Genomic DNA, 25,445 nt, shown 5'->3' with positions numbered 1-25,445 from the left:
ATGTCCTTGGGACAGGGCCCATGACGAGAATGTAATGATTGATGTGAATTGAATGGGATGCGCAATAGCGTAGTGGATGATGAGGCAGGACGTCCCCAAATCCATGTTACTTCACTACACTAGTGAACCGGGCAGGAGCACAGTGGATTTTGCAGACTGCATTACGCACAGACTCAATGGAAATTTCTAATGTAATGTGAGTAAATATTCAGGCGTTTCTATTCCGGGATGAGGGAATGATGAATGGATGCATGGACAGATGATTTAATTGAGAGTTTGTCATGTGCATGGCTTTTTGATATCCATCCCCTTCCCCTGCGCTATGTGATGCAAAGCTGCCATAGTGGGTCCATCATCTGTCTGCCCTTGTTGAACCCTCCCTGTCTCGACGCGCCTTCAAACACTTGTGTCTGTGCACGTTACTAATCACATCTAATGGATTCTGTTTTGACAGACGCATGCACACATACACTTGTTAGTAATAGTGTATTGAGCTCGATTTATGTCGTTATGATTCGCAAGTGATTTTTGGGTGACATTAATCCTTTTGAGTGGGCTAGCATGCATATGGTTGTATATTTAGTGTGTTGAATGAACTGAGTGAATCATATGAAGTTCGGATGCCCATGCTATTATTTTTTTCTTTTGGGTGACATGTATCTCCTCCCCTTTTGCCGCTGCCATCTGTACGCCACTCCTGCAGATGGGTTTTACACTCGACACCTGCAGCTTCGAGTTAATCAGTGGAGCACCATTACGATCTTATGGGACGATCGCCAATGGGCCACATGCCCTTACGCAGTACTAGTGGCTAGGAGCAACATATGTACCTTTCAGCTGGACTAGTGCCTACTTCATGGGACTGCCCTGCGGTTCTAGGCGCTTCCGTGTTGCCTTTTTGGTCGTAAATGTAGGCCCTGTGTACCATGAAGGAACAGGGCGTCACACAAGTAGAAGCTGGTCATTCATTGCGGATGCAGCCCACAGTGATGGAAATCATTTGGGAGTTGGTTTGCGAATAGCTGTATGGGCTTGGTGATTTGGATGTGCATTAAAATTATGTTCAGATATTTGACCGTGTGGCCTTATTCTTTACTAGTGATGTTGCATATTCCGATTTGTGGCGCGATGTATTGTGAGATGATCTGCATTGGGTTACGGCTTCTGAGTGGAGTTGTGTGGTACTGTACTGGCCGCGTTTGCCTACGAGGAGTTGTGCAATGTGGGCAGGGAGTGGAGTACAGGCACTCAGTAGGGCCATGTACGGTTGGTTCGCGATGCCGTAATTCTCACCATGGCGGAAAGGTACTTTCAGCCATGCTTGATGGCGTTGAGTACATGTCCGCTAGGGTCAGAATTCGCGTACCGTTGCGCCATGGCGGAAATTACGGTTTTGCAAGGCGCGCGTGCGCGTGCTTGGTGCAGTTAGCGTTGGCGTTCACTACGGTGTCGCTAATGGCATCGTACTTTACGGTGACGGGTCATGATCGCAACGAGCGGTATTCGATGGCGGTATTTCATTTCCGCCTTTGTTTTTGGAATTCCGCCAGGGTCGTAATGAGGCCCTAGGTCTCAAGAGGGGTGAGGGTGACTGAAAGCCCGCAATGAGCACACAAAGCAAGAACACTTACAAACTACTCCAAACAGTTGTTATATTAAAAATATATACACATTTATTTCAAGGCCTTTAAAACAATGACCGTAGCGAGAAAATCACAATATAACGGTAGTAAACCAACACATACCATATCAACACAATATATATACAAATACAACAAGTCTCAAGCGTTATATGCACGAAATGTGTAGTCCACCTAAAAGGGAGGGAAAACAGGCAGTGCGCAATAATGCTTAGACCCAGTTCGCCTTCAGAGGCACCTAACTAGATGGAAGTCCGAGCCCTGCGAAGAGTGGAGCCTTGTGCTCAAAAGTACCTGCACGCGCTGGTGCCAACGGGCAAAAGGAGAAGCTCTTCGAGGGAAATCAGGCAGTTCAGTTTAGTGCACAAAAGAAGAAGAACACGTTCCGCGACTCAAGCGCAGCCTCCACAGTGGGCAGAAGCAGAGCGCGAGTACGGAAAAGGGTGCTGTTTGACACAGCGGGGAAAAGCAATGGGCTCCTGCAGGAGGGCGACCAGATCCTAGCTATGCTACTCACCGGTCCCCGATGCAAGCAGACCCAGGCTTCTCCGCGTCAGTTTCAGCAGCTGGCAGGTTCAGAAGAGCAGGGAACGCCTCGTCGTCGTGTTGAGTAAAAAGACATCCCAATCGAAGAAACCCGCACAGTTTGTCACCACAGCAGGGCAACGGAGCGGCCGTGTGTATCTGAGCCAAATGTACATTACTCACTTCAGACCTGGGAACGCCAAGTGTACGAAGCGTGTGAGAGTGACAAGGACTCGAAATACTACACAACCTGGCGGCGGTTACAGAGCAAGACTCCTGTGTAAACTGGTCAGTCAGCTGGATGGCCCAGAGACGCTTCCGAAGGCTTACTGGCAGGAGATGGTGAAGATGCCGAGAATAGCTGTTCCCGCTATTCCAAGGGTCGAAGTACCAGTACAGGCCTTCTGGTTCCATCAAAGGTGAAAAGGGTTTCACAAGGCGACAGCAGTGCAGAGGAGAAGTCCTTCAGCGGGTCACCAGCGATTCCTCGGTCCAGCCTCTTGGTTGCAGGATACTTGGCTCCTCGTATTCCTTTGTTCGTGAGAACTCAGGAGATCGACATGGTAGTGGTGTTTCCAGCCCCCTCTTATCCATGGTTCCCTTCGCGCCAAAACGGAGGGGACCCAATAGGAGATCCGCTCATCAACACTCACACCATTCGTGGACCAATCACGGACCACGGTGGTCCCAGGCATTCACACCACCCTAGACTCTCTGGCACCCAGGATGTGTAGTGGGACCAGACATCCCAGCCCACATCCTGGAGGCACACACAAGACATGTAGAAGCCCGCGAAAGCATCCGTGTTTCGCGGGAAAGTACATGCCCAAATAAGGAAGGCCCCGGGTCGGCTCGACCTGGGGAAGGTGAAGGGAGCAAGACGGTCAGCGGACAGGACAAAGGAGCCTCGTGGTCTGGCCATTTTGGGAGCCAGGCCACCATTTTGGGTTAAGCGCGGAAAACGCGCTTAGAACGCCAAAAGGAGCTCAAAATACAAGAAACGATCGCTGCCACCATTCCCGTCCCTGAATCACTTGCACCGATCAGATACAATCCTAAACGAGTATCTAGGGCCTGTAGAAGGCTAGAGACCCAAGAGAGCTGTAACTTAGCTTACAGTGCCCTCTTGTGTCATGTTGCACGAAAGCCGCAACATGATAAAAGAAACTACGGGAAACAGCGTTCCCCAGTACTGACTGTCTTAAGGGCATGTCAGTTTCCCCGTAAGAAAGGAGCGAAAGCCCAGAGGAGTGCGGCAGAAGGCTGCACTTCTCTGGCAAAGTCAAGAACAAGGTGAAAAACAACAGCAAAAAGTTTAGGGGTTGCCACATGGAAGGAAAATTACCTACAATTACGAAATCTTTCCTAACACTGGCGAGTTTCCCAGTCTGCCCCAGTCCGCACCATGATGGACCCTACGAGCAAGAAAACTGGTCCGCAGACTCGCCATAAAACACTTCAGCAGCGTCGCATGCTGAATCCTTGGACCGCCTTACAAAAGGTTGCAATACTGAACGACAAGGTAAGCAAAAAAACTTTTACCTTGACGACTCTGGCTACTCCAAGTGAGCTCTCAAGGAAATCACCTGTCAGAACAACGTGCTAGATATGCTCACAGCACCTGTGTTGAGTGCAGGGGGGGGGGATTCCATTGTCTGCGGGGGCAGAGGTTGTTCTATTAAGTTCAACTCTGCACCCTGACCAAACTGGCTCATCGGACGCAACCCCTGTGAACATTGAACCACTTAATAACGTTGTGGTATCCCCCGTATATGAATGCAATGGTCTCCCCGCCCTTGACCTGCAACAGGAGCCCGTCCAGGAGTCTGCACCTTTGCCACCACTACTGAGGCTGTTATCTTTGTCCAACTTAACGCCATTATCACATTCACAATCGATCTGTGCACCTCACGAAATTACATCGAGCCCCATTTCTCCGGAAACATTCTTTTCTCCATTTGAAATGACGGATGCCGACTTGATGGCAGCGTCTCACGGTGTCTCTGCATCAAATGGGCATGCTGAAATTCCCTTATCAAGTCTAGAAACCAACATTCTCCAAAAATGTTCAGATAATTCTTAGCTGACTGGCCATGTGCACAGCGAGCCGGGACAGGCACCGGCCAAGGACAGAGATACCTGTCCTCCTGTGACCAAACCTAATGGATCTGTAAGAGCCACCGCTCAGCATGACGACAAAATAGGTGAAGCTGTTATACTCAAGGCGACGGTCTGTCTGTCAGGCAATGCTCAAGCCTTTATTCATGAGCTACCAGACGCCAAATCACCAACAAACCTTCATGAGATTCAATTTCACGCAACTCATTCCGGAATGGCACCTTTTGATGACAAGATGCTACGCTTTCATGCATCAGCAAATCGAAAGCACACTGAGATCGATGCAAATAAAATCGCCAAGTCATCTTCATTCCTGTCTTCTGAACTTCCAGAGCAAATTACTTGTCATAAGTCTGTGGTTATTCCGAGTGAATCATCATTGCTGACTCCAAACCCACGATTGCAACATGTAAAGAACCCGATATTGAGTACGGCTAACAACCGGCCTGAGCTTGATTGCCGACATGGTCTGGCCACAACATCCACCTTGGACAAACAGCATGATGATATCACCCAACAGCTTGGTCAATCATCATTGGGACTAACAATGCCCTCTGGCTCTAAGACAAGTAATGGAAACTCTATGAATACGAATACATGAAAACCTGAAACGCGGACCTCATCCTCAATATCTGAGCACACAAAACTCATTACAAGCACTCCGACAATGCAAAACAAAAGGAATAAAACAACTACTGGCCTTGAGACGACAAGGAAAGGCCACTTGATGAATGAAACATATGCTCAATCGAATGACTTATCAAGTTTCTCGCCAAGCGGTGGAGATAAAAGCGGGCAAACCGCGGTGAAAGCCAGTATCTCGGCGGCTGCCGCGATGCAAATTCACAACAATGTCTTAGCCGCTTCCTCTTTGGCGATGATTCCTTTTGTCAAATTGTATGAAGCTCTATGTGGAAAGATACAAGACCAAAGTGCGCTTTTAGCGAATCTAACCCAAAAAATGGGTCAGGTGGAAACATCAAACGTGTATCTCAAAAATATGATCCAGGGAGAAGTGGAACGAACAATTGAATGGCAACAATGGCACCGTGACCTAGCCCGTCGAAATAGCCAAAAACATGAGAAACTTGTCGATGACGTACTTGACTTGATGAAACAATCACGACACTGTCAATGCCACATGTTATGTGAGAAGGTCGTTCCCTGTCATAACAGCACAAACACGTGTCCAGTTGGCGGCTTTACATCTCATAATCCTAATCTAACAATTGTGAGAAATTCCCCAAATTCTAATGATAAAGTGGGACAAAAAAATCCAAATAAAAAAAATACTAACAACGAAATCACGATTGAAGGAGCGAAATCTTTGCCTAGTGTTCCTACTGCAGTTTCTCCTATCGCTGATGAATCTTGTGCAGGACCTCTTGTAGTTCAATCGAAAGCAATATCTATAATAGGCGTCAGCACTGAGAATTTCTTGGACAAACGTCAAACAAAACCTGTAGCCCCAGATGGCAAGTTTTCGTCTTTTGGCATTTTTACTGGCCCTGCCAAAGCCATGTCAACTGAGCCATCACTGGTTGCTACTAAATCAATCGGGAAACAAGGTTGTGGATCATCAAAAAATCTTTCAAAAAGCTCTAATCCAGCTGGCACTTCAAAGACTAAAGCGTTTATAAGGAATCTTTCAACGCCACCAAGACAGAGCCTATTTAAACGGAAAGAAAACAATAAAAAGTCAAAGACAGAGGCTGATTTGCAAAGAGTGGCTTGCCCTCCTCCAATTAAGGCCAAACTCAAACCTGCCTTGAAACGCAGAAGAATAATTTCTGAGTCGGAGTCTAGTAACATAACAATTGTCTCTACATCAACAAATCTTTGTGATCTGTCCACCTATTCATTGCAAGATGAGCACGATGTAGCAGACAGTTTGTCCTGCTCTCGTGCTGCCCCCTCTCAGTCCTCTGATGCGAGTCCAAATAAGGACACGGCAAAACACGGCGCACAGGCAAAGAGGTTCGAGAGGCTCAGAAAAATCTTTCCAGGCACAAGCAGTAGTGTCACAGTTGAATCCTAAATTTAATTCAAATCAAAGCAACCTACGTAATCACTTTAAAAGTCGAGTGCATGAGTTGACTAACCGCCGAGAGCAAAGCGGCTGCCGCAAGTTGCGGCTACAAAACATCCAAAGCGACGAAGCTGAAGTAAATTTAAACCGAACGAACATTTTGAAATTGTTCAAGTGCATACCCTCGCTGCGAGCTATCGTCTCTGACGATATGCGAATCGTGGAGTATGCTACTGAAAAATGTTCAGACCAGGTCTTGTTACATATCAACTCAGCTACTGTACGCAGCACCCTTCTAAATGCAAGTGATGAACTGTTGTTTTTTGGTTTTGAAATACTGGTTGAACCAGATTGTGAAATTTCAAATCGACCTGAATGCTCCAAAGATGGATCTAAGAAACCATTGAAACCAGTTGATGGGGCTGCGCTAAGACAATCGATGTGTGACACACTGTCCTCAAGATCACATCAAGTCCCGCAAAGAAAAGCTACTGTAAAAAATACCAAAGATAATGGGCCTAGAAACCAACATTAGCCATGACTGAACAACTCTGGCAATTCAATCCTTTTCATTTCCTGGAACACATGTGGATACAAGCACTTATTTAATGATTTTGAAACACCGCTAGCAAATGTCTTCATTATATGTTTGCAAGAAACTTGGCTCTGCTCACCTCCCATCTGCGATGGATTTACTGTAATTTTAAATACAGCAGTAAAAAATGCGAAAGGCCGTCTAAGCTCTGGCCTTATAACCATGGTGAGGATATCAAGATCATGGGCCGTGCTTGAGTCTAAAAATCCCAATCCATATGTACAAGGTACAATCATGCAAACAACGGTCAAAAAAGCTAACGCAAGAAAATACCTTCTGATTATAAACACTTACTGGAACCCGACAAAGATCAGGTCAGACATCTTTATATCCGCAATTGCTGAATTAATCGACGTCGCAATGCTGACCTACACCAAACATATCAGTGATTTGCTGCGGGGACTTGAATTGCAACTCGTTCAGGTTTGAACATTCGTCGGGGAATTATCAATTGGTCCCTCTCGCCTTGATTGACGATAGAGAGAGCTGTTGGCAGACTGCCATGTCGATTCGTGATATACACATGCTAAATGGAAAAACTAAAGGAGACATCCCTGCTAAGCCAACGTGGCATCGTGAATCCACAAACAGCATTCTCGATTACATATGGATTTCAAGTAATCTTGCAACCATGATTGTTGAATTAGAAATAAAATGAATGAAATATAGTGACCACTGCCTGTTACAACTCTGCATGGTGATGGAAATGCCTTTGCCAGATTGCTCAAGTAACATCACTTTGGAAGTAAATTCAGGTGGAAATCGTCTACCACCAACCAGATCCAAGGGCTCAGCACAAAGCTTATGAACATTCCAGCTAATAATGGGGCAGATTATACTGCCCTGCTGACTGCCTTCAAAATGCCTGGAGTTGGGTCTCCAAATCAAGGTTGGTCTCACCAACATATTTATTGTAAGGTGCTGCACGATGAGAAAAAGGCAATGCAGAAAGATTTAAGGCGATTAAAGAAACTCTTACCAAAATCTGAGGGTCAACAAGCAATAAAAGCTAGACGTACGCGGTATAGAAATTGGGCAAGGTCGCAGGCAAAAATAATAGAGCAAGATCGTGCGGAACACATGTTACGCCTAATCATGACAAAGAATACTTGTGATATTTGGAAGATACTGAATATGGACTTCTCCAAAAGCATCCCATATGTAATAAACACCATCTCAGGAGACATATGGGAATCGCATTTCTCTTTGGTCTTCCAAAACTCAGATGGTAATGATGTGACAACGCCTAGCTATGTGGATACACAATGGGACGTGCTAATGGAACACGACAACCTTATTATTGCTATCAAGGCGCTAAAGAACTCACGCGCTGCTGGGCCAGATTTGATTTCAAATATCGACCTAAAACGATATCCAAAAGAGTGGGCAGCTTTTATTGGAAATCTCTTCACTAAAATCAGTTTGGCAAAAAAATTGCCTGACTCCTGGAGGACTGCGATTATCGTTCCGATTCATAAGCGGGGCAGTTGGAACGACCCAAACAACTATCGCCCAATTGCCCTGCTAGATACGATCGGTAAAATATTTGGCTCAAACCTGCGCATCAAACTTGCCAAATGGGCAGAAACTTTGCTAATAAATGACATATGGCAAACCGGATTCACAAAAGGTGTTGGGGTTGATGTTAACTTACTCATCCTAACAATCTTAAAATTGGAAACCATGAAATCAAATGGCAAACTACATCTTGCCTTCATCGATTTGAAACAAGCTTTCGATGGTGTAAATCGCAACCTGTTGTGGGCAAAACTACGGAAGTGGTGCTGTCCTGCATCTATCTTGGAACCATTAATGGCGTTACATGCCCATACCTCAATCAAAGTGAGGTTGAATAATAACGGGCTGCTTACCAACTCCATCATGACCCAAAAAGGTGTCAAGCAAGGTTGCCCCTTAGCCGCAGAGCTATTTAAGTTGTTTCTGGCAGACTTACCAACCTTTCTCATGCAAATTGCATGCTTCTCCCCCAAAATAAACCAAACCGCAATCAAATGTATCGTATATGCGGACGATTTGGTACTGATGGACCGAACGCAAATTGGGCTGCAGAGGCTACTAACAGGTCTGCAAAAATATATAGATCTAAATGAACTAACCATAAACACCACAAAAACAAAGATTGTTTCAATTGGAAATGTCAAAGGAAAAAAGGATAAATCCTTTAGGTGGAAAATTACAGAAGCTATTATTTCATCTGTTGACTCAATAAGATACTTGGGTATACAATTCAATAATTCCATCAGAGAACAGCAATGGGTGACAGAACTAACTTCTAAGATGAAGAAATTAACACTGCAAGCTGTAAAAACCTGTCATTAAATCCTATCAGCAAAAAGTGGTGCCAGTAATGATCTTCGGGGCTACTGCAGGTTGGAATATAGGTGAGCAAACCTGGCATGCTTTAGAAGGTCACTTTTGGCGGAGGGTTTTGAAGCTCCCACAGTTCACTCCTATTGCTATTGTGAGATATGAACTAGCCATTAACTCCCTACACATGAAAATGGTATGGAACTCATTAACAACGCTGCGTAAAATGTCCTTGGAGGCGCGGGCACCCGCATACAAATTGTTTGCTTTCAACCAGATGCCAAAAAAATCCGATCTTCTTAATACTTGGTTTTGCAAATTATGGTGTATCTATCTGCAGCAAACATCAGCAATGAAGAACTCCTACTTTGGCCACAACATGCAAAAAAGACATTTGATTATTGGGCATGGAGCATCAATAATGACGAAAGAAAAGCTGAAGTCAACAAAAGTGATGGATCATGACTCTAGGAAACTTAACGAACCAGCTTGCTACCTTTTACATTACCCATCCCGCTATCATAGAGCTCAATTCTTACGGTTTCGAGTCAACATCCTAAAAACCAAGGAAGTCCTATGGCAAAGAAGGGAGCCATCCTTAAAAGACAATCTGTGTCGTTTTTGTGAATCTTCGATAGAAACCACCAAACATCTACTAGTTGAATGTCAGCGAACAACTATCCAGCGATCGTTGCATCTGGGTCAATTTGCACCTCTGGATGATGACATGGAGACGTGGTGGTCTAGGATCATCTCTGGTCACAGCACACAACTTGTTTGTGCAACTGTGAACTATTTTGATATGATTTTGAAAACAGATATTTAATGTCAAATTTTCCTTCCTTCGTTGTTTCGCCTCTGTTCTCTTTTCTTTTTAGATTGTTTTGATGTGTTTGATTCTGATTTGATCTGTTGGTGGTGGTTCCAAAGTTAATTCGGCTGTTGTGAAACAAAAATTTGTAACACAATTTCAAACTGTAGTTTTTCAAATTAAAAAAATAAATGAATAAATAACCTGTTTGACTCTTTTAACTCCGGAAATACGTATATATACATTGATTGTAATGTACCTGCCGTAGATATTAGTATAAGCAAATTAGTCAAAATGTTCTTTTAATCTTTTACGCGTGATGTATTTTATGTATTCTTATCCTGTTTTTCATATTTTAACTTTGAAGATGCAATGTATTACTTGTTTAATAATTTAGTTTGCAAAGGTAGCGGGCGCCCCTCTCTCGACAGAACAAGGCCTGATAACCTGTTCAGTGGTTATTAACCACTTGAGAGTTCGCAGCCACTGCTTTTACTCACTGTGCCTTTCACAGATGGGAAATATCCATTTGCATATCAGTCTTTGTCCTGCCCAGGGGCAGTCCAGCACCGAAATGCAATGGCAATTCCAACCTGAACGAGAGTACCACCAGCAACCCCATACACGTGTTTCACCCTTGTTGGGGATCATCAGTGAGGTGAAGCTGATGCCTCTCTAAGCACAGTGAGAGGGAGACCACATCTGGTTGCCCCCAGGAGACCTAGGGTTACCAATCCCAGGTTCCTTGAAATTTAGTTTGCAAAGGTAGCGGGCGCCCCTCTCTCGACAGAACAAGGCCTGATAACCTGTTCAGTGGTTATTAACCACTTGAGAGTTCGCAGCCACTGCTTTTACTCACTGTGCCTTTCACAGATGGGAAATATCCATTTGCATATCAGTCTTTGTCCTGCCCAGGGGCAGTCCAGCACCGAAATGCAATGGCAATTCCAACCTGAACGAAAGTACCACCAGCAACCCCATACACGTGTTTCACCCTTGTTGGGGATCATCAGTGAGGTGAAGCTGATGCCTCTCTAAGCACAGTGAGAGGGAGACCACGTCTGGTTGCCCCCAGGAGACCTAGGGTTACCAATCCCAGGTTCCTTGAAATTTAGTTTGCAAAGGTAGCGGGCGCCCCTCTCTCGACAGAACAAGGCCTGATAACCTGTTCAGTGGTTATTAACCACTTGAGAGTTCGCAGCCACTGCTTTTACTCACTGTGCCTTTCACAGATGGGAAATATCCATTTGCATATCAGTCTTTGTCCTGCCCAGGGGCAGTCCAGCACCGAAATGCAATGGCAATTCCAACCTGAACGAGAGTACCACCAGCAACCCCATACACGTGTTTCACCCTTCTTGGGGATCATCAGTGAGGTGAAGCTGATGCCTCTCTAAGCACAGTGAGAGGGAGACCACGTCTGGTTGCCCCCAGGAGACCTAGGGTTACCAATCCCAGGTTCCTTGAAATTTAGTTTGCAAAGGTAGCGGGCGCCCCTCTCTCGACAGAACAAGGCCTGATAACCTGTTCAGTGGTTATTAACCACTTGAGAGTTCGCAGCCACTGCTTTTACTCACTGTGCCTTTCACAGATGGGAAATATCCATTTGCATATCAGTCTTTGTCCTGCCCAGGGGCAGTCCAGCACCGAAATGCAATGGCAATTCCAACCTGAACGAGAGTACCACCAGCAACCCCATACACGTGTTTCACCCTTGTTGGGGATCATCAGTGAGGTGAAGCTGATGCCTCTCTAAGCACAGTGAGAGGGAGACCACGTCTGGTTGCCCCCAGGAGACCTAGAGTTACCAATCCCAGGTTCCTTGAAATTTAGTTTGCAAAGGTAGCGGGCGCCCCTCTCTCGACAGAACAAGGCCTGATAACTTGTTCAGTGGTTATTAACCACTTGAGAGTTCGCAGCCACTGCTTTTACTCACTGTGCCTTTCACAGATGGGAAACATCCATTTGCATATCAGTCTTTGTCCTGCCCAGGGGCAGTCCAGCACCGAAATGCAATGGCAATTCCAACCTGAACGAGAGTACCACCAGCAACCCCATACACGTGTTTCACCCTTGTTGGGGATCATCAGTGAGGTGAAGCTGATGCCTCTCTAAGCACAGTGAGAGGGAGACCACGTCTGGTTGCCCCCAGGAGACCTTGGGTTACCAATCCCAGGTTCCTTGAAATTTAGTTTGCAAAGGTAGCGGGCGCCCCTCTCTCGACAGAACAAGGCCTGATAACCTGTTCAGTGGTTATTAACCACTTGAGAGTTCGCAGCCACTGCTTTTACTCACTGTGCCTTTCACAGATGGGAAATATCCATTTGCATATCAGTCTTTGTCCTGCCCAGGGGCAGTCCAGCACCAAAATGCAATGGCAATTCCAACCTGAACGAGAGTACCACCAGCAACCCCATACACGTGTTTCACCCTTGTTGGGGATCATCGGTGAGGTGAAGCTGATGCCTCTCTAAGCACAGTGAGAGGGAGACCACGCCTGGTTGCCCCCAGGAGACCTAGGGTTACCAATCCCAGCTTCCTTGAAATTTAGTTTGCAAAGGTAGCGGGCGCCCCTCTCTCAACAGAACAAGGCCTGATAACCTGTTCAGTGGTTATTAACCACTTGAGAGTTCGCAGCCACTGCTTTTACTCACTGTGCCTTTCACAGATGGGAAATATCCATTTGCATATCAGTCTTTGTCCTGCCCAGGGGCAGTCCAGCACCGAAATGCAATGGCAATTCCAACCTGAACGAGAGTACCACCAGCAACCCAATACACGTGTTTCACCCTTGTTGGGGATCATCAGTGAGGTGAAGCTGATGCCTCTCTAAGCACAGTGAGAGGGAGACCACGTCTGGTTGCCTCCAGGAGACCTAGGGTTACCAATCCCAGGTTCCTTGAAATTTAGTTTGCAAAGGTAGCGGGCGCCCCTCTCTCGACAGAACAAGGCCTGATAACCTGTTCAGTGGTTATTAATCACTGTTCATTCGAGAGAGGGGCGCCCGCTACCTTTGCAAAACTATTTTTCAAGGAACCTGGGATTGGTAACCCTAGGTCTCCTGGGGGCAACCAGACGTGGTCTCCCTCTCACTGTGCTTAGAGAGGCATCAGCTTCACCTCACTGATGATCCCCAACAAGAGTGAAACAAGTGTATGGGGTTGCTGGTGGTACTCTCGTTCAGGTTGGAATTGCCATTGCATTTTGGTGCTGGACTGCCCCTGGGCAGGACAAAGACTGATATGCAAATGGATATTTCCCATCTGTGAAAGGCACAGTGAGTAAAAGCAGTGGCTGCGAACTCTCAAGTGGTTAATAACCACTGAACAGGTTATCAGGTCTGTTCATTCGAGAGAGGGGCGCCCGCTACCTTTGCAAAACTATTTTTCAAGGAACCTGGGATTGGTAACCCTAGGTCTCCTGGGGGCAACCAGAAGTGGTCTCCCTCTCACTGTGCTTAGAGAGGCATCAGCTTCACCTCACTGATGATCCCCAACAAGGGTGAAACAAGTGTATGGGGTTGCTGGTGGTACTCTCGTTCAGGTTGGAATTGCCATTGCATTTCGGTGCTGGACTGCCCCTGGGCAGGACAAAGACTGAAATGCAAATGGATATTTCCCATCTGTGAAAGGCACAGTGAGTAAAAGCAGTGGCTGCGAACTCTCAAGTGGTTAATAACCACTGAAGAGGTTATCAGGTCTGTTCATTCGAGAGAGGGGCGCCCGCTACCTTTGCAAAACTATTTTTCAAGGAACCTGGGATTGGTAACCCTAGGTCTCCTGGGGGCAACCAGACGTGGTCTCCCTCTCACTGTGCTTAGAGAGGCATCAGCTTCACCTCACTGATGATCCCCAACAAGGGTGAAACAAGTGTATGGGGTTGCTGGTGGTACTCTCGTTCAGGTTGGAATTGCCATTGCATTTCGGTGCTGGACTGCCCCTGGGCAGGACAAAGACTGATATGCAAATGGATATTTCCCATCTGTGAAAGGCACAGTGAGTAAAAGCAGTGGCTGCGAACTCTCAAGTGGTTAATAACCACTGAACAGGTTATCAGGTCTGTTCATTCGAGAGAGGGGCGCCCGCTACCTTTGCAAAACTATTTTTCAAGGAACCTGGGATTGGTAACCCTAGGTCTCCTGGGGGCAACCAGACGTGGTCTCCCTCTCACTGTGCTTAGAGAGGCATCAGCTTCACTTCACTGATGATCCCCAACAAGGGTGAAACAAGTGTATGGGGTTGCTGGTGGTACTCTCGTTCAGGTTGGAATTGCCATTGCATTTCGGTGCTGGACTGCCCCTGAGCAGGACAAAGACTGATATGCAAATGGATATTTCCCATCTGTGAAAGGCACAGTGAGTAAAAGCAGTGGCTGCGAACTCTCAAGTGGTTAATAAGCACTGAACAGGTTATCAGGTCTGTTCATTCGAGAGAGGGGCGCCCGCTACCTTTGCAAAACTATTTTTCAAGGAACCTGGGATTGGTAACCCTAGGTCTCCTGGGGGCAACCAGACGTGGTCTCCCTCTCACTGTGCTTAGAGAGGCATCAGCTTCACCTCACTGATGATCCCCAACAAGGGTGAAACAAGTGTATGGGGTTGCTGGTGGTACTCTCGTTCAGGTTGGAATTGCCATTGCATTTCGGTGCTGGACTGCCCCTGGGCAGGACAAAGACTGATATGCAAATGGATATTTCCCATCTGTGAAAGGCACAGTGAGTAAAAGCAGTGGCTGCGAACTCTGAAGTGGTTAATAACCACTGAACAGGTTATCAGGTCTGTTCATTCGAGAGAGGGGCGCCCGCTACCTTTGCAAAACTATTGTTTAATAATTTGTCTATTATGTAATAATTTGTGATTGAAATTAATTGCTTTCAGAATTGAACAAGTTATTATTTAAAACAAAATCAATAAAATTAAAAACAAAATAATGCAAAAAATGCCAGCAATAGAGCATCACATTTATATTAAAACATATTTAAACTGTTTGCACATGTGTGGAATGCATCCATTTCCATATGTAAACAACGATCCTCCCTAAACATACCCCAGCAAAAAACAACATTCAGTTCATTCATACGTCACATACCACATCCATCCTCATCCATACCAAAACATATATTTTACGTCCCAATCCCAGACTACTTCAGGATTTGTGTGATCATGGCACAATTCTGTTCTCCCATGTACCTCTATAATGTGGTTTGAAGGTGTCGCACTAGTCCACCCAGTCCTATAATAATCGTAAACTTCTTCAACATTAATATTCGCTAACTTAAGTTTCGACTTGAATGGTCTCACAATTCCTATGGCAAAGCCTTCCCCAGGGCATGACTATATTCCAGAGGAATATGTTTTTATTATGGGTAGACGTAGATGAAATCACAAAAAGTGTCATCACTGGTGGGTTACAATAGTGCAATAGGCATAAATGAATAAAACGGATAATCACCAAAGCAGGCAGAAGTTACCAATAGTTTGCACCCCTTCCCCAACTATGCTCCCTCAACAGCTCTCTATTGCTCCGAGTGGGGGAGAGTTGAGGGACAGTGGGGGAAATAATGGAACTAAATATGGCTTTTCAGTCGCTATTTGCTCTCTGTTGCTGGCACTGCCACAGTGACCTCTGACTCAGTGGTCACAAGGGCAGTGTCAGGGGTACTTAAGAGGAGGCCAGGAGTAAACCTGGCAACACCAAAATGGCATCTGTTGCCCACACACCTGATTTCCTTTCCTGTGTGTCCACCTAACTTGCCTTATGGCTGTCGGCTGGGCAATCCCATATTTATCTCTCATGGGTTGTCAGGTTACGCCAAAAACCAAGCCACCACACTTCCAAGAGAGTGGTGGAAGGAACACATCTCAAGCCCATCACACAACCTCTCACTAATTTCTGTATATTGCTGAAACTTCCCACACGGGTATACACTTTTTCACAGGAGCATTAAGCTCTCCACTTGAAAGATTTTGAAAGTATAGCCCATGCTCTACTAGTGGTAATTTGTGAAGGCTAGCCTGTGTCGCTAACCATTTGTTGCAGCCACACCACAAGAATCGACAGAGGATGACACCACCTGATCAAACAGGTGCATCTACAACAAATCTCCATCTGAGTTTCAAGGTATGTATAAACGCACCATTCCGGTGGACACTGGCCGCAGGCATGGCTAGCCACACACTTCGGAATACAGCTACGACTATGACAAATTCGGTCTCGCTGGTCAGATAATCGTTCCACCTACTTGTACCAGACTATGCCTCATCACCTCTGCCATCAGTACACAGCGAAAAACAACAACAAATTTGGGCCAGCAGGACACATAACGAGTCTCTTCCACTCACACTTTCTCCTGACCTCTCTCAGCACCCATTCACATGCTTGACATCGTGGGTTGCTTTATACCAGAGCCTAGCCAGCACTCCTAAGCCTTATTGTGGCCAAATGCGCACAGGCAGTCTAATCCAACTAAGTGATTTCCCCAAGAGCGTTCCCACCACTAGCGCATTGAGATTATAATAAAGGTAAAAGGCGCAATAGAAATGTCAAACACAATACAATTTGCCCTTTTCTGATCAGCACTACACTTTCATTGTTTACATTGACAGGTATACAAAATATCACAAAAAACTCCCTCTCTGCCTCTAATTCTCTTTTTTACTGTCTTCATTTTTAATGTGCATTTAAACGTTCTTCCCCTTCCCCCTTTGTCTGTTGCCTTTCCCTCTCTCCGACCAAGATCTGGATCGCCCTGCTGGGGCCCAATACTCACTCTCCAGGCAGCCCCAACAGACCACTGGAATGGTGACTGGAGCAGCATAAAAACCTCTTTACCTAACCTGCTTTATAACATTTCACAAAGTTGCTGGATTACAGGTCCCCAATACCAACAATATGCTAACAATGCGACTAAGTGAATATGTGCACGCATGCTCACATCCTACAGTTTGTGTACGGATTCTTTTTGCAAAATCTGCCCTACACAATTAACCATGAGGGATAATATTCCTCTGCAAAGCAGACTCAAAAATGGCAGCCAGCGAGGACTCCAAATAACCAACGAAGATGAAGCTATTCATCTTGCCTTGTCAGAGTCACAGCCCCTGCTCCCTTCCTTGAAGGTTTGGGCAGGCTAGGAGGGGTCATTACAGTTGAAACAGGTGAAAAGACCTGACACCTGTGGGTCTACCATGGAATTGCCAGATACTCACATCACAGGGCTGGCCTACGGGTGCACGGCCTTCAACGGGGTAGATACGTGGAGCCATTATGAAGCCGCAAGCCTGCGGGCACCAATAGAGCAAGAGGGGGGAGGTCCATAGACATTGCCTCCCCGGGCAGCTTCCGCCTGGCACCGTACGTCCTCGGCACTCTCCCGTACGCATGTCACAGTCAACGCCTGATATATTGTGACGTCATCACTACAGTAGGCCAGAGCGAGGGAGGCCCGGTGCTGAGTGGGAGCTTTAGCAGCCGCCATTTCAGGAACGGAAACGAGAAACCACATTGTTAGTTTCAAATGGTGGAACTGAAACTATTTAGTGGGATTGCCATCTACTTATTTCGTTTTTTTGTACGAGCTTATCCTCACATTTAGTCCAGCTAGTGTGCCTCTCTGAAAGAGACTATACCAGTGGTCGAAGTGTCAAAAAAAAAGGAGTGGAATTATGTTCCCTCGCCCCTCGCCCTTTTCTGCCCACTCCAGTGCCAGATTTAATGCAAAGGGCCCTGTGGTGTCGCCACCATAGAGTTGAAGAGAGGAATAGTCCTCTCTCTTTGTTGTTAGTTCTTTGAGTGGGCTGCGCCCCACGTCACGGGAAAGGGAGGGGTTACCGCCAACGCCGCAGTTCAGATTAGAGATAATAAAAAGTAAGACGTGTTGCACCCCAGCTCCTGTGTCCGCATATTCCTTGGGGGTTGAGGGACGCATGAGAGCGTGAGGAGGTCCACGCAAGGACACTACATCTGGCGACGAGGCGGACACGCGCCCCGCTGTGCCCGCTGCCTCAGGTCACGGCAACTGACGCCCACGGCTCTCCCGCCCTCCGAGGCCCGAGGATTGCGAGTCGGAGCGTGAGGTTTCCCGCAGCTGGAAGAGGCCCCAAAGCGCTCATTCTACAGGTGGAGCAGGTGCTTGCAGCTCCCCGTGTACCGGCGCTCCAGACGAAGGAAGGAGAAGGTTTTCTCCCGCCAACAGCACCATCGCCGGCAGGCGCACATCCAACGCTGCGGGTGGAGCAGCGACTCCCCGCATCACACCCCGGGCGGTTGAGGAGCTCTGACCTCCCGCCGACGGCAGCGGACCACCAAGTCATATCGTGCCCACCCTGCACTGCACAAAAGGGTAAGCAAAACCCCGGCACAAGCAGCGAATCGGGAGGCACATCTACAAGGCCTCATAGAGTCCCACGCGCCCATCCACACCCGATGTTGGCACTAGGAGAGTGAATTCCCTCAAACACAGCGCCCCATAGTGGCGGCCAGACGCCACCGCACTCGCAAACAATAGACAACCCAGGTCAAGCTCATGAGTGGCTCAGGAGAGGAGTCACCTACCGCCACAGCGACCCCAGCCCGCAGGGCATCACTCACAGTCCCAGTGACACCAGCACATGAGGAGGGATCCTCCGCCCCAGCATCCCCGCACAGAAAAATGACGGACAGCCTTCTGGCCCAATTACCAGCGAATTTTGACCTCACTGAGACAAGCACCTTGGGGTCAAGGTGGAAAAGATGGTTGAGAGATTTTGAAGTATGCCTGAAGGCAGCTGGTTCACTGGAGGATGAACAAAAACTAAACATTCTAAATCATGCGGTTGGTTCCAATGTACGAGATATCCTTGAGGAAATGCCGGAAGACACCATAGATACATACATCAAGCTAAAGACATCGCTCACAGAGTATTTCACACCCCACACAAACGTAGACTACGAACGGCACATATTCCACACTACCAAGCAAAACAAAGGAGAGTCCATAGACGCATTTGTCATGAGGCTGTGAGCAAAAATGAAGCACTGTGACTTCAACAACTACTCGAACGAGGAGGCCCTCAGGTCGCAAATTATAGTGGGGTGCGAAAGTGCGGACTTCCGGAGGAGACTACTACAGCAGCCGAGAAGTCTAGAAGAAATCCTGCGCCTAGCGAGATCCGACGCCGCCCTTGCAGCGCAAGTAGAAGGCCTGGACGACATAAAGATCACGCACGGCAAACAAGAAAGCATCCACAAGCTGGAGGGTATGACAAGAACCAACCAAGACCCTTTCTGCTACAGGTGTGGCCACGAATACCCACACGAAGGAACGTGTCCGGCCGTGGGACAGACGTGCTCCGCATGTGGTGGCGACGACCACTACAAGTCTGTATGCCTGATTTTTCGCAGCAGAATGAGAGTAGCCAACAGAAATGGGAAGCCCTTGATGGAACCAGAACAGCACCAACCCTCCCGCTACAACAGGACAGCGCACCACGTCCAGGAACAAGGGCGACGCCGTCCTCGCAACGACCAACCGGAAAGAAGACAGGAGAGGAGAGAATGGAGGGAGAGCAAAAACACCCAGCCAAAAGCGAGAAGACGACCCAGAAGATATGTGAGATGCCTCATAGAACAATCACAGTCAGAAAGTGTGTCAAGCGCATCCTCAGAAGAGAGATCCCGCAGGCCGGAAATGCAACAAGAAGCACCGCGGAAGAAGGGATATCTATATGCCCTTGGAAACGACATGGCTAAAGAACACAGCCCGATGCTAAGAATACGAGTAAACCAAACAACTGCAGAATTCCTGATAGATACGGGAGCAACTGTGAACGTGATAAGCGAAGAAGTATACCGAAGCATACCGAACGCTCCTCGCCTACAGCCAGCACGAGCCCTCATCTATCCCTATGGCTCAAAGACACCCCTAGCCTGCAAAGGTTTTTTCATGGCATCATGCCAGTACAAAGAGCATAAGAAAAGCATCCCCATGCACGTGCTAGAAGCCGCCACCGAGAGTGGATGCATTTTGAGCTATCGGTCAGCCATAGAGATGGGACTCATTCACATAATATACCGCATCATGGTGCACAAGTATCTGGATCCAACGGCAAGCATCGATCAAATATTCCCAGCACTATTCAAAGGCTTAGGAAAACTAAAAGGAAAACAAATTGAACTTCACATCGACCCCCACATCACTCCATTAGCCCAGCATTACAGGGGCATCCCCATCAATATTCAACAGCAAGTTGAAAACGAACTAAGTTACTAGAAGCCGACATCATTGAGCCCGCGGAAGGTCCCACACCATGGGTCTCTCCCATAGTACCAGTACCCAAAAAGGACTCTCCAGACATTAGGATATGCGTAGACATGAGGAGACCGAATGGAGCCATCCTAAGAGAGCGACACCAAGCCCCCCGGATAACGGACATGGTACATCTTCTAAATGGGGCGACAACGTTCTCGAAGTTAGACCTAAACAAAGGTTACCACCAGCTGGAGCTCAGCAAGAACTCGCGATACATAACTACATTTGCCACCCATCTAGGCTTATTCCGCTACAAGCGACTCAGTTTCGGAGTATCCTCAGCGGCCGAAATTTTTCAAGCGGAGATCCACAATGTCATCAAGCTTGTGCCCAACTGCTTAAACTACAGTGATGACATTCTGGTGTTTGGCCAAACTCAGGAACAACATGACGACACACTGATGAGAGTCTGCATGGCCTTAGAGGAAGCCCAACTAACACTCAACAAAGAAAAGTGTGAATTCCGCAAGAAGACACTCAGATTCTTCGGACACATATTTTCAGAGAAGGGCATGACACCAGACCCCGAGAAAGTCAGTGCGCTCCGAGAAGCTGAACCACCCACAACAACATCAGACCTCAGATCATTCCTGGGGCTCGCAAGCTACTGCACAAGATACATATGTGACTTTGCGTCCATCAGTGAACCCCTGAGAGCTCTAACCAAGCTAAACACTGAGTTTGCGTGGTCAACCAAATGCCAAGAAGCATTCCAGACCATTAAGGACCGTATCTCAGATGCCCGTTACCTGGCGTACTTTGACCCCAAGAAGACAACAGAACTCGTTGTAGACGCCAGTCCTGTGGGGCTGGGCGCCATTCTCACGCAACTGGATGACAAAGATGGAGGCGGGAAACACATAGTATCATACGCCAGTCGAAGCCTATCAAAAACCGAACAAGCCTATTCTCAGGCAGAAAAGGAAGGACTGGCGGTTGTCTGGGCCTGCAAGCATTTTCACCTCTTTCTATACGGGAAACCTTTCACAGTTGTGACGGATCACCAGGCACTCACTTTCATCTACGGCAACCCACAAGCCAAAATGCCACCAAGGATAGCCCGATGGGCACTGAGGCTGCAGGACTATCGGTTCACCATCATACACCGACCAGGGAAAGAACAAAATCCCGCGGACTTTCTCTCCCGGCACCCTAAGGTAAAGAGCGAACCCGAACAATCCATTGCTGATCAATACATCAGATATGTCATCCACAGCAGCACCCCACAAGGACTCGACACAGAACAACTAACGAGAGAGTCCAACACAGATCAAGGAATACAAACCATCTTAAGATGCCTAGAAACTGGACGGTGGAAACGCGCAAAACAGATCCGAGAAACAATGAGTGAGGAAATCAAAAAAGATATTACGTGCTTTTTGGCCGTAAAAGAAGAACTTGCAAAATCAGAGGAAGGATTATTACTAAAAGGGACCAAGTTGGTAATACCACGAAGCTTACGCCAGAAGGTGCTAGAGCTAGCTCATGAAGGACACCGGGGAATTGTATCCACAAAAAGGATGCTGAGGCAAAAGCTATGGTTTCCCCAACTAGACACCTCCGTGGAAGAATTGCTGCTTAACTGTCCCACCTGCGCCATCGTAAAGCCACACACAGTCCCGGAACCACTAAAAATGACCACACTACCAGAAGGAGCTTGGGAAGAGATCGCCATCGACCACTTTGGGCCCATGGAAGGGGGTGAATACATCCTGGTAGCCATAGACGAATATTCTAGATATCCAGACCTACAGATCATCCCATCCACCGCCGCACATCACACCATCCCGGCACTGGATCGGATGTTCGCAGCATATGGCATACCAAAAGTTGTAAAGTCCGACAATGGACCACCCTTCACGGGACAAGACTTTCAAAGATTCGCGGAATACATGGGTTTCCGTCATCGCAAGGTAACACCTTTATGGCCTCAAGCGAATGGCACGGTGGAAAGATTCATGAGCAACATCAAGCGCACAACTCAGATCGCACGCCTCACAGGTGAACCTATTGAAAAAATGTTGTATCAACTGATGCGTGATTATAGGAACACCCCACACAGCACCACGGGGAAGTCACCATCAGAGGTAATGTTCGGACGAATGATTAGAACGCGACTACCGCAGGCACCCGACCATGGAGGACAGTACGAGGAAGACGCGGAAATGAGAACAAGAGACTCCCTCATGAAGGAGCACATGAAGGAAGCGGCCGACCGCAAGCGCAGAGCCAGAGAGAGCGACCTGGCACCAGGAGACATGGTTGTGGTCCGACAGCCGCAACAACGCAAGAACGTAACTCCGTTCGATGAGGAGCCACTCATCATCACTAAAAAAAAAGGATCACTCATCACGGCCGAAGGAGACCACCGGTCCGTAACGCGAAACTTTTCGCACTTTAGAAGGATTCCTGGCTTTCATCATGCAAAGGGGCCAAGTACGTGTGACTCGTTCTCTCACTGGGACGCCCCCTATGAGGGAGACAGGGAAGATTCCGGAGATGACGTGACGCCAGAAGAATGGGTGGCACCCTCTACAAGCGTGGACCGCCGTCCACCGAGAACCAAAAAAAAACCTACTCGTCTCATTGAAGAAATGGGCTGAGAACGTAACTGACTGTTTAGTGATGGGAGGGTGTGGTGTCGCCACCATAGAGTTGAAGAGAGGAATAGTCCTCTCTCTTTGTTGTTAGTTCTTTGAGTGGGCTGCGCCCCACGTCACGGGAAAGGGAGGGGTTACCGCCAACGCGGCAGTTCAGATTAGAGATAATAAAAAGTAAGACGTGTTGCACCCCAGCTCCTGTGTCCGCATATTCCTTGGGGGTTGGGGGACGCATGAGAGCGTGAGGAGTTCCACGCAAGGACACTACAGGCCCAGTGGACAAAAATGACTGAGGGCCCCAGCTGGGTGGGCCACGGAGGCAGAACCTAGATTTGGCAGAATTGTAAACTTTAGGAACAAATGCTTCATTTTTTAAAGTTTTGTTATCTTACAGTTTTCTGTTTTTGGGGGTCTGATTCTAGCTAGAGAAAGGTCGGCCTCCTTGCAAGGTTTTGCTATCAACAGTGGAAATATTGAATTATCAAGCCTAAAGTAAATGTTGGAAATTATAGGGTTCAAGGCAATGCAGGCAATGCGCGCAAAGATGTGTTGGCCTTCAACATCCATTGCGTTGAGTAGCATGGATTTCTTCCTGGCAGCCAAATAGTCGGTACCTTCCAAAGCCTCAAAGTAAGTGGTGAATAACGGCTCCCACTGTTGCCAGGAATGGTAGGTCTACCCGGGGACTGCAGGAAAGCCGGAGGCGGCGTGGCACCTGCACCTTGCATGGTTGCTGCGTGAGTTTGTCACTGGTCCTCATTGCCAATTATGTGGTGGCCCAATCAACACAGGACGCTGGAATGATTGCAAGGTGTTTATTATCAGCACCTTGTAACATGCATAGCACTTGGCATACTCACAGTTGAGTTTGTAGTGAATCAGTGCAGTTGGCTGCACTGCACTAAGGTGACACTTTCATTCACAAGTCTTAACCTATTTACAAGAGCTCCCACGAGGAGTCATCATATGGCCATGGAATTACGCTCTGAAGATGTAGTGTGCTGCACCAGGGTGTCAGGCTGCTAAGTGGGGGGTCCCACCTCAGGAAGAGCGCTGAGGCATACCTGTTGCACTCGCAGTTCGCTCTGTGTCTCACGCTTTTGTAGCTACATAATCTTGCGAGATCTCATAGCCAGGGGCGTTGCTAGGGGGGGCTAAGGGGGATGTAGCCCCTGATCTTTTGGTTGTAGCCCCGGATAGAATCTCAGGAGCTACAGCCAAAGGACTAGCTAGCCCCCAGTCCCAACAGTTCCGACATCAGCTTAGCCCCGGGTCTTTTCCAGACCTAGCAACTCCCCTGCTCATAGCCATGAGATCTCGCGGGGCGAGTCCCACAGGAAGGTACAATACAGAAGGCGATATCACGGCAGTGGCATACAGGGCAGTGGGTCTGGGTGGAAGCTGCCCTTCCAGAGGCTATTTTGAGGGCCTCACCGGGACATTTGTCAATGGGACACCTCTTCCGTTTGGCACATCAATGAGGGTTCCCAAAGGGAAAGGTGTCCCGCTGGCAGGACAATGTGTGCTGAGCAATTCCAGCTCAGCATGCTCATTTCCCTGACAGCAGGACACCTTACCCTTTCTAAACTCAAATCTCGGATCCATCATCGACCGTAGCCATCCTGCCCTTTTGATGTTGCTAGATCTCTCCACTGCATTTGACTTAGTTGACCACGCATTACTGGCAATAAGATTACAAACACTTGTCGGCTGCACAAACCGGACGATGCAATGGCTGGCCTCTTTTCTCGGTCCCCGGAACGCCTGTGTGGTGATCCGAAATTCATCTTCTATACCTTCCCTGCTCACCCGCAGTGTTCCTCACGGATCCTCTATGTCCCCTACTCTCTTCAACATTTACATTCTCCCTCTGCTCCTGTTGGTCGATGACCTGGGTCTCTTATATACCAACTACGCTGATGACACCCAGGTCATTCTCGAACTTTCAGGCTCTTATTACATTGATTCTAAAGCCATTGCTGCCATCTACTCCGTCATCCACTCTTGGATGAGTCAGAACTTTATGGCATTGAATGCCGATAAAACAGAGATCCTCATTGTCGGATCTAGTCACATGTTAAAGAATCTCCCTGAGGAATATGCTTCATTTATGATTGCCAATGTCTCCATTCCGGTGTCCCAAAGCGTTAAGACCTTCGGCGTTACTATCAACGCCGAACTCTCCATGCGCCCACCCATGGCCAAAACCAACATCATGCGGCTGGATTAATAGGCAACTGTGCGCAATGCGTCCATTTTTATCTGTTAGCAATATGTCTTTTCTTGCATCTGCCCTTGTAAACTCCAGGTTGGACAACAGTCTTCTAGCAGGCACCTCTGCTGGCAATATCGCTTCCTTGCAGATTACTCAAAACGGCGCACTCGGTCTACCTAGGCACTTCTCTATCACTGAAGCCTGGACGAAACTGCACTGGCTTCCCATCAAGCACAGGGTTTCCTTACTCACTCTTACTTTTAAATGCTTGAACAACTCTGCACCCATCTACTTGAC

General features: G+C 47.6%; 1 protein-coding gene across 4 annotated transcripts in view; it reads right to left on the bottom strand.

Moving 5' to 3' along the window:
• LOC138497237 (fibrous sheath-interacting protein 2-like) overlaps positions 1-17,403 on the bottom strand; it is a 727,834-nt gene extending 710,431 nt beyond the window's left edge. For all 4 annotated transcript variants that reach the window (XR_011278548.1, XM_069620568.1, XM_069620569.1 and 1 more), the window contains exon 1: positions 17,254-17,403. Coding sequence is in view for 3 of the 4 variants with exons in the window: in XM_069620568.1 (XP_069476669.1) it covers positions 17,254-17,310 (57 nt within the window). In the remaining variant the exon portion in view is untranslated. The remainder of the gene's footprint in view (positions 1-17,253) is intronic.
• Positions 17,404-25,445: the final 8,042 nt, after the last annotated feature.

The sequence above is a fragment of the Ambystoma mexicanum genome, chromosome 5q (genome assembly GCF_040938575.1).
Source record: "Ambystoma mexicanum isolate Mex_15411 chromosome 5q, UKY_AmexF1_1, whole genome shotgun sequence".
Taxonomy (NCBI): domain Eukaryota; kingdom Metazoa; phylum Chordata; class Amphibia; order Caudata; family Ambystomatidae; genus Ambystoma; species Ambystoma mexicanum.
Note: the sequence above shows the minus strand (reverse complement) of the source record. Positions and strands in the feature narration are given on the sequence as shown.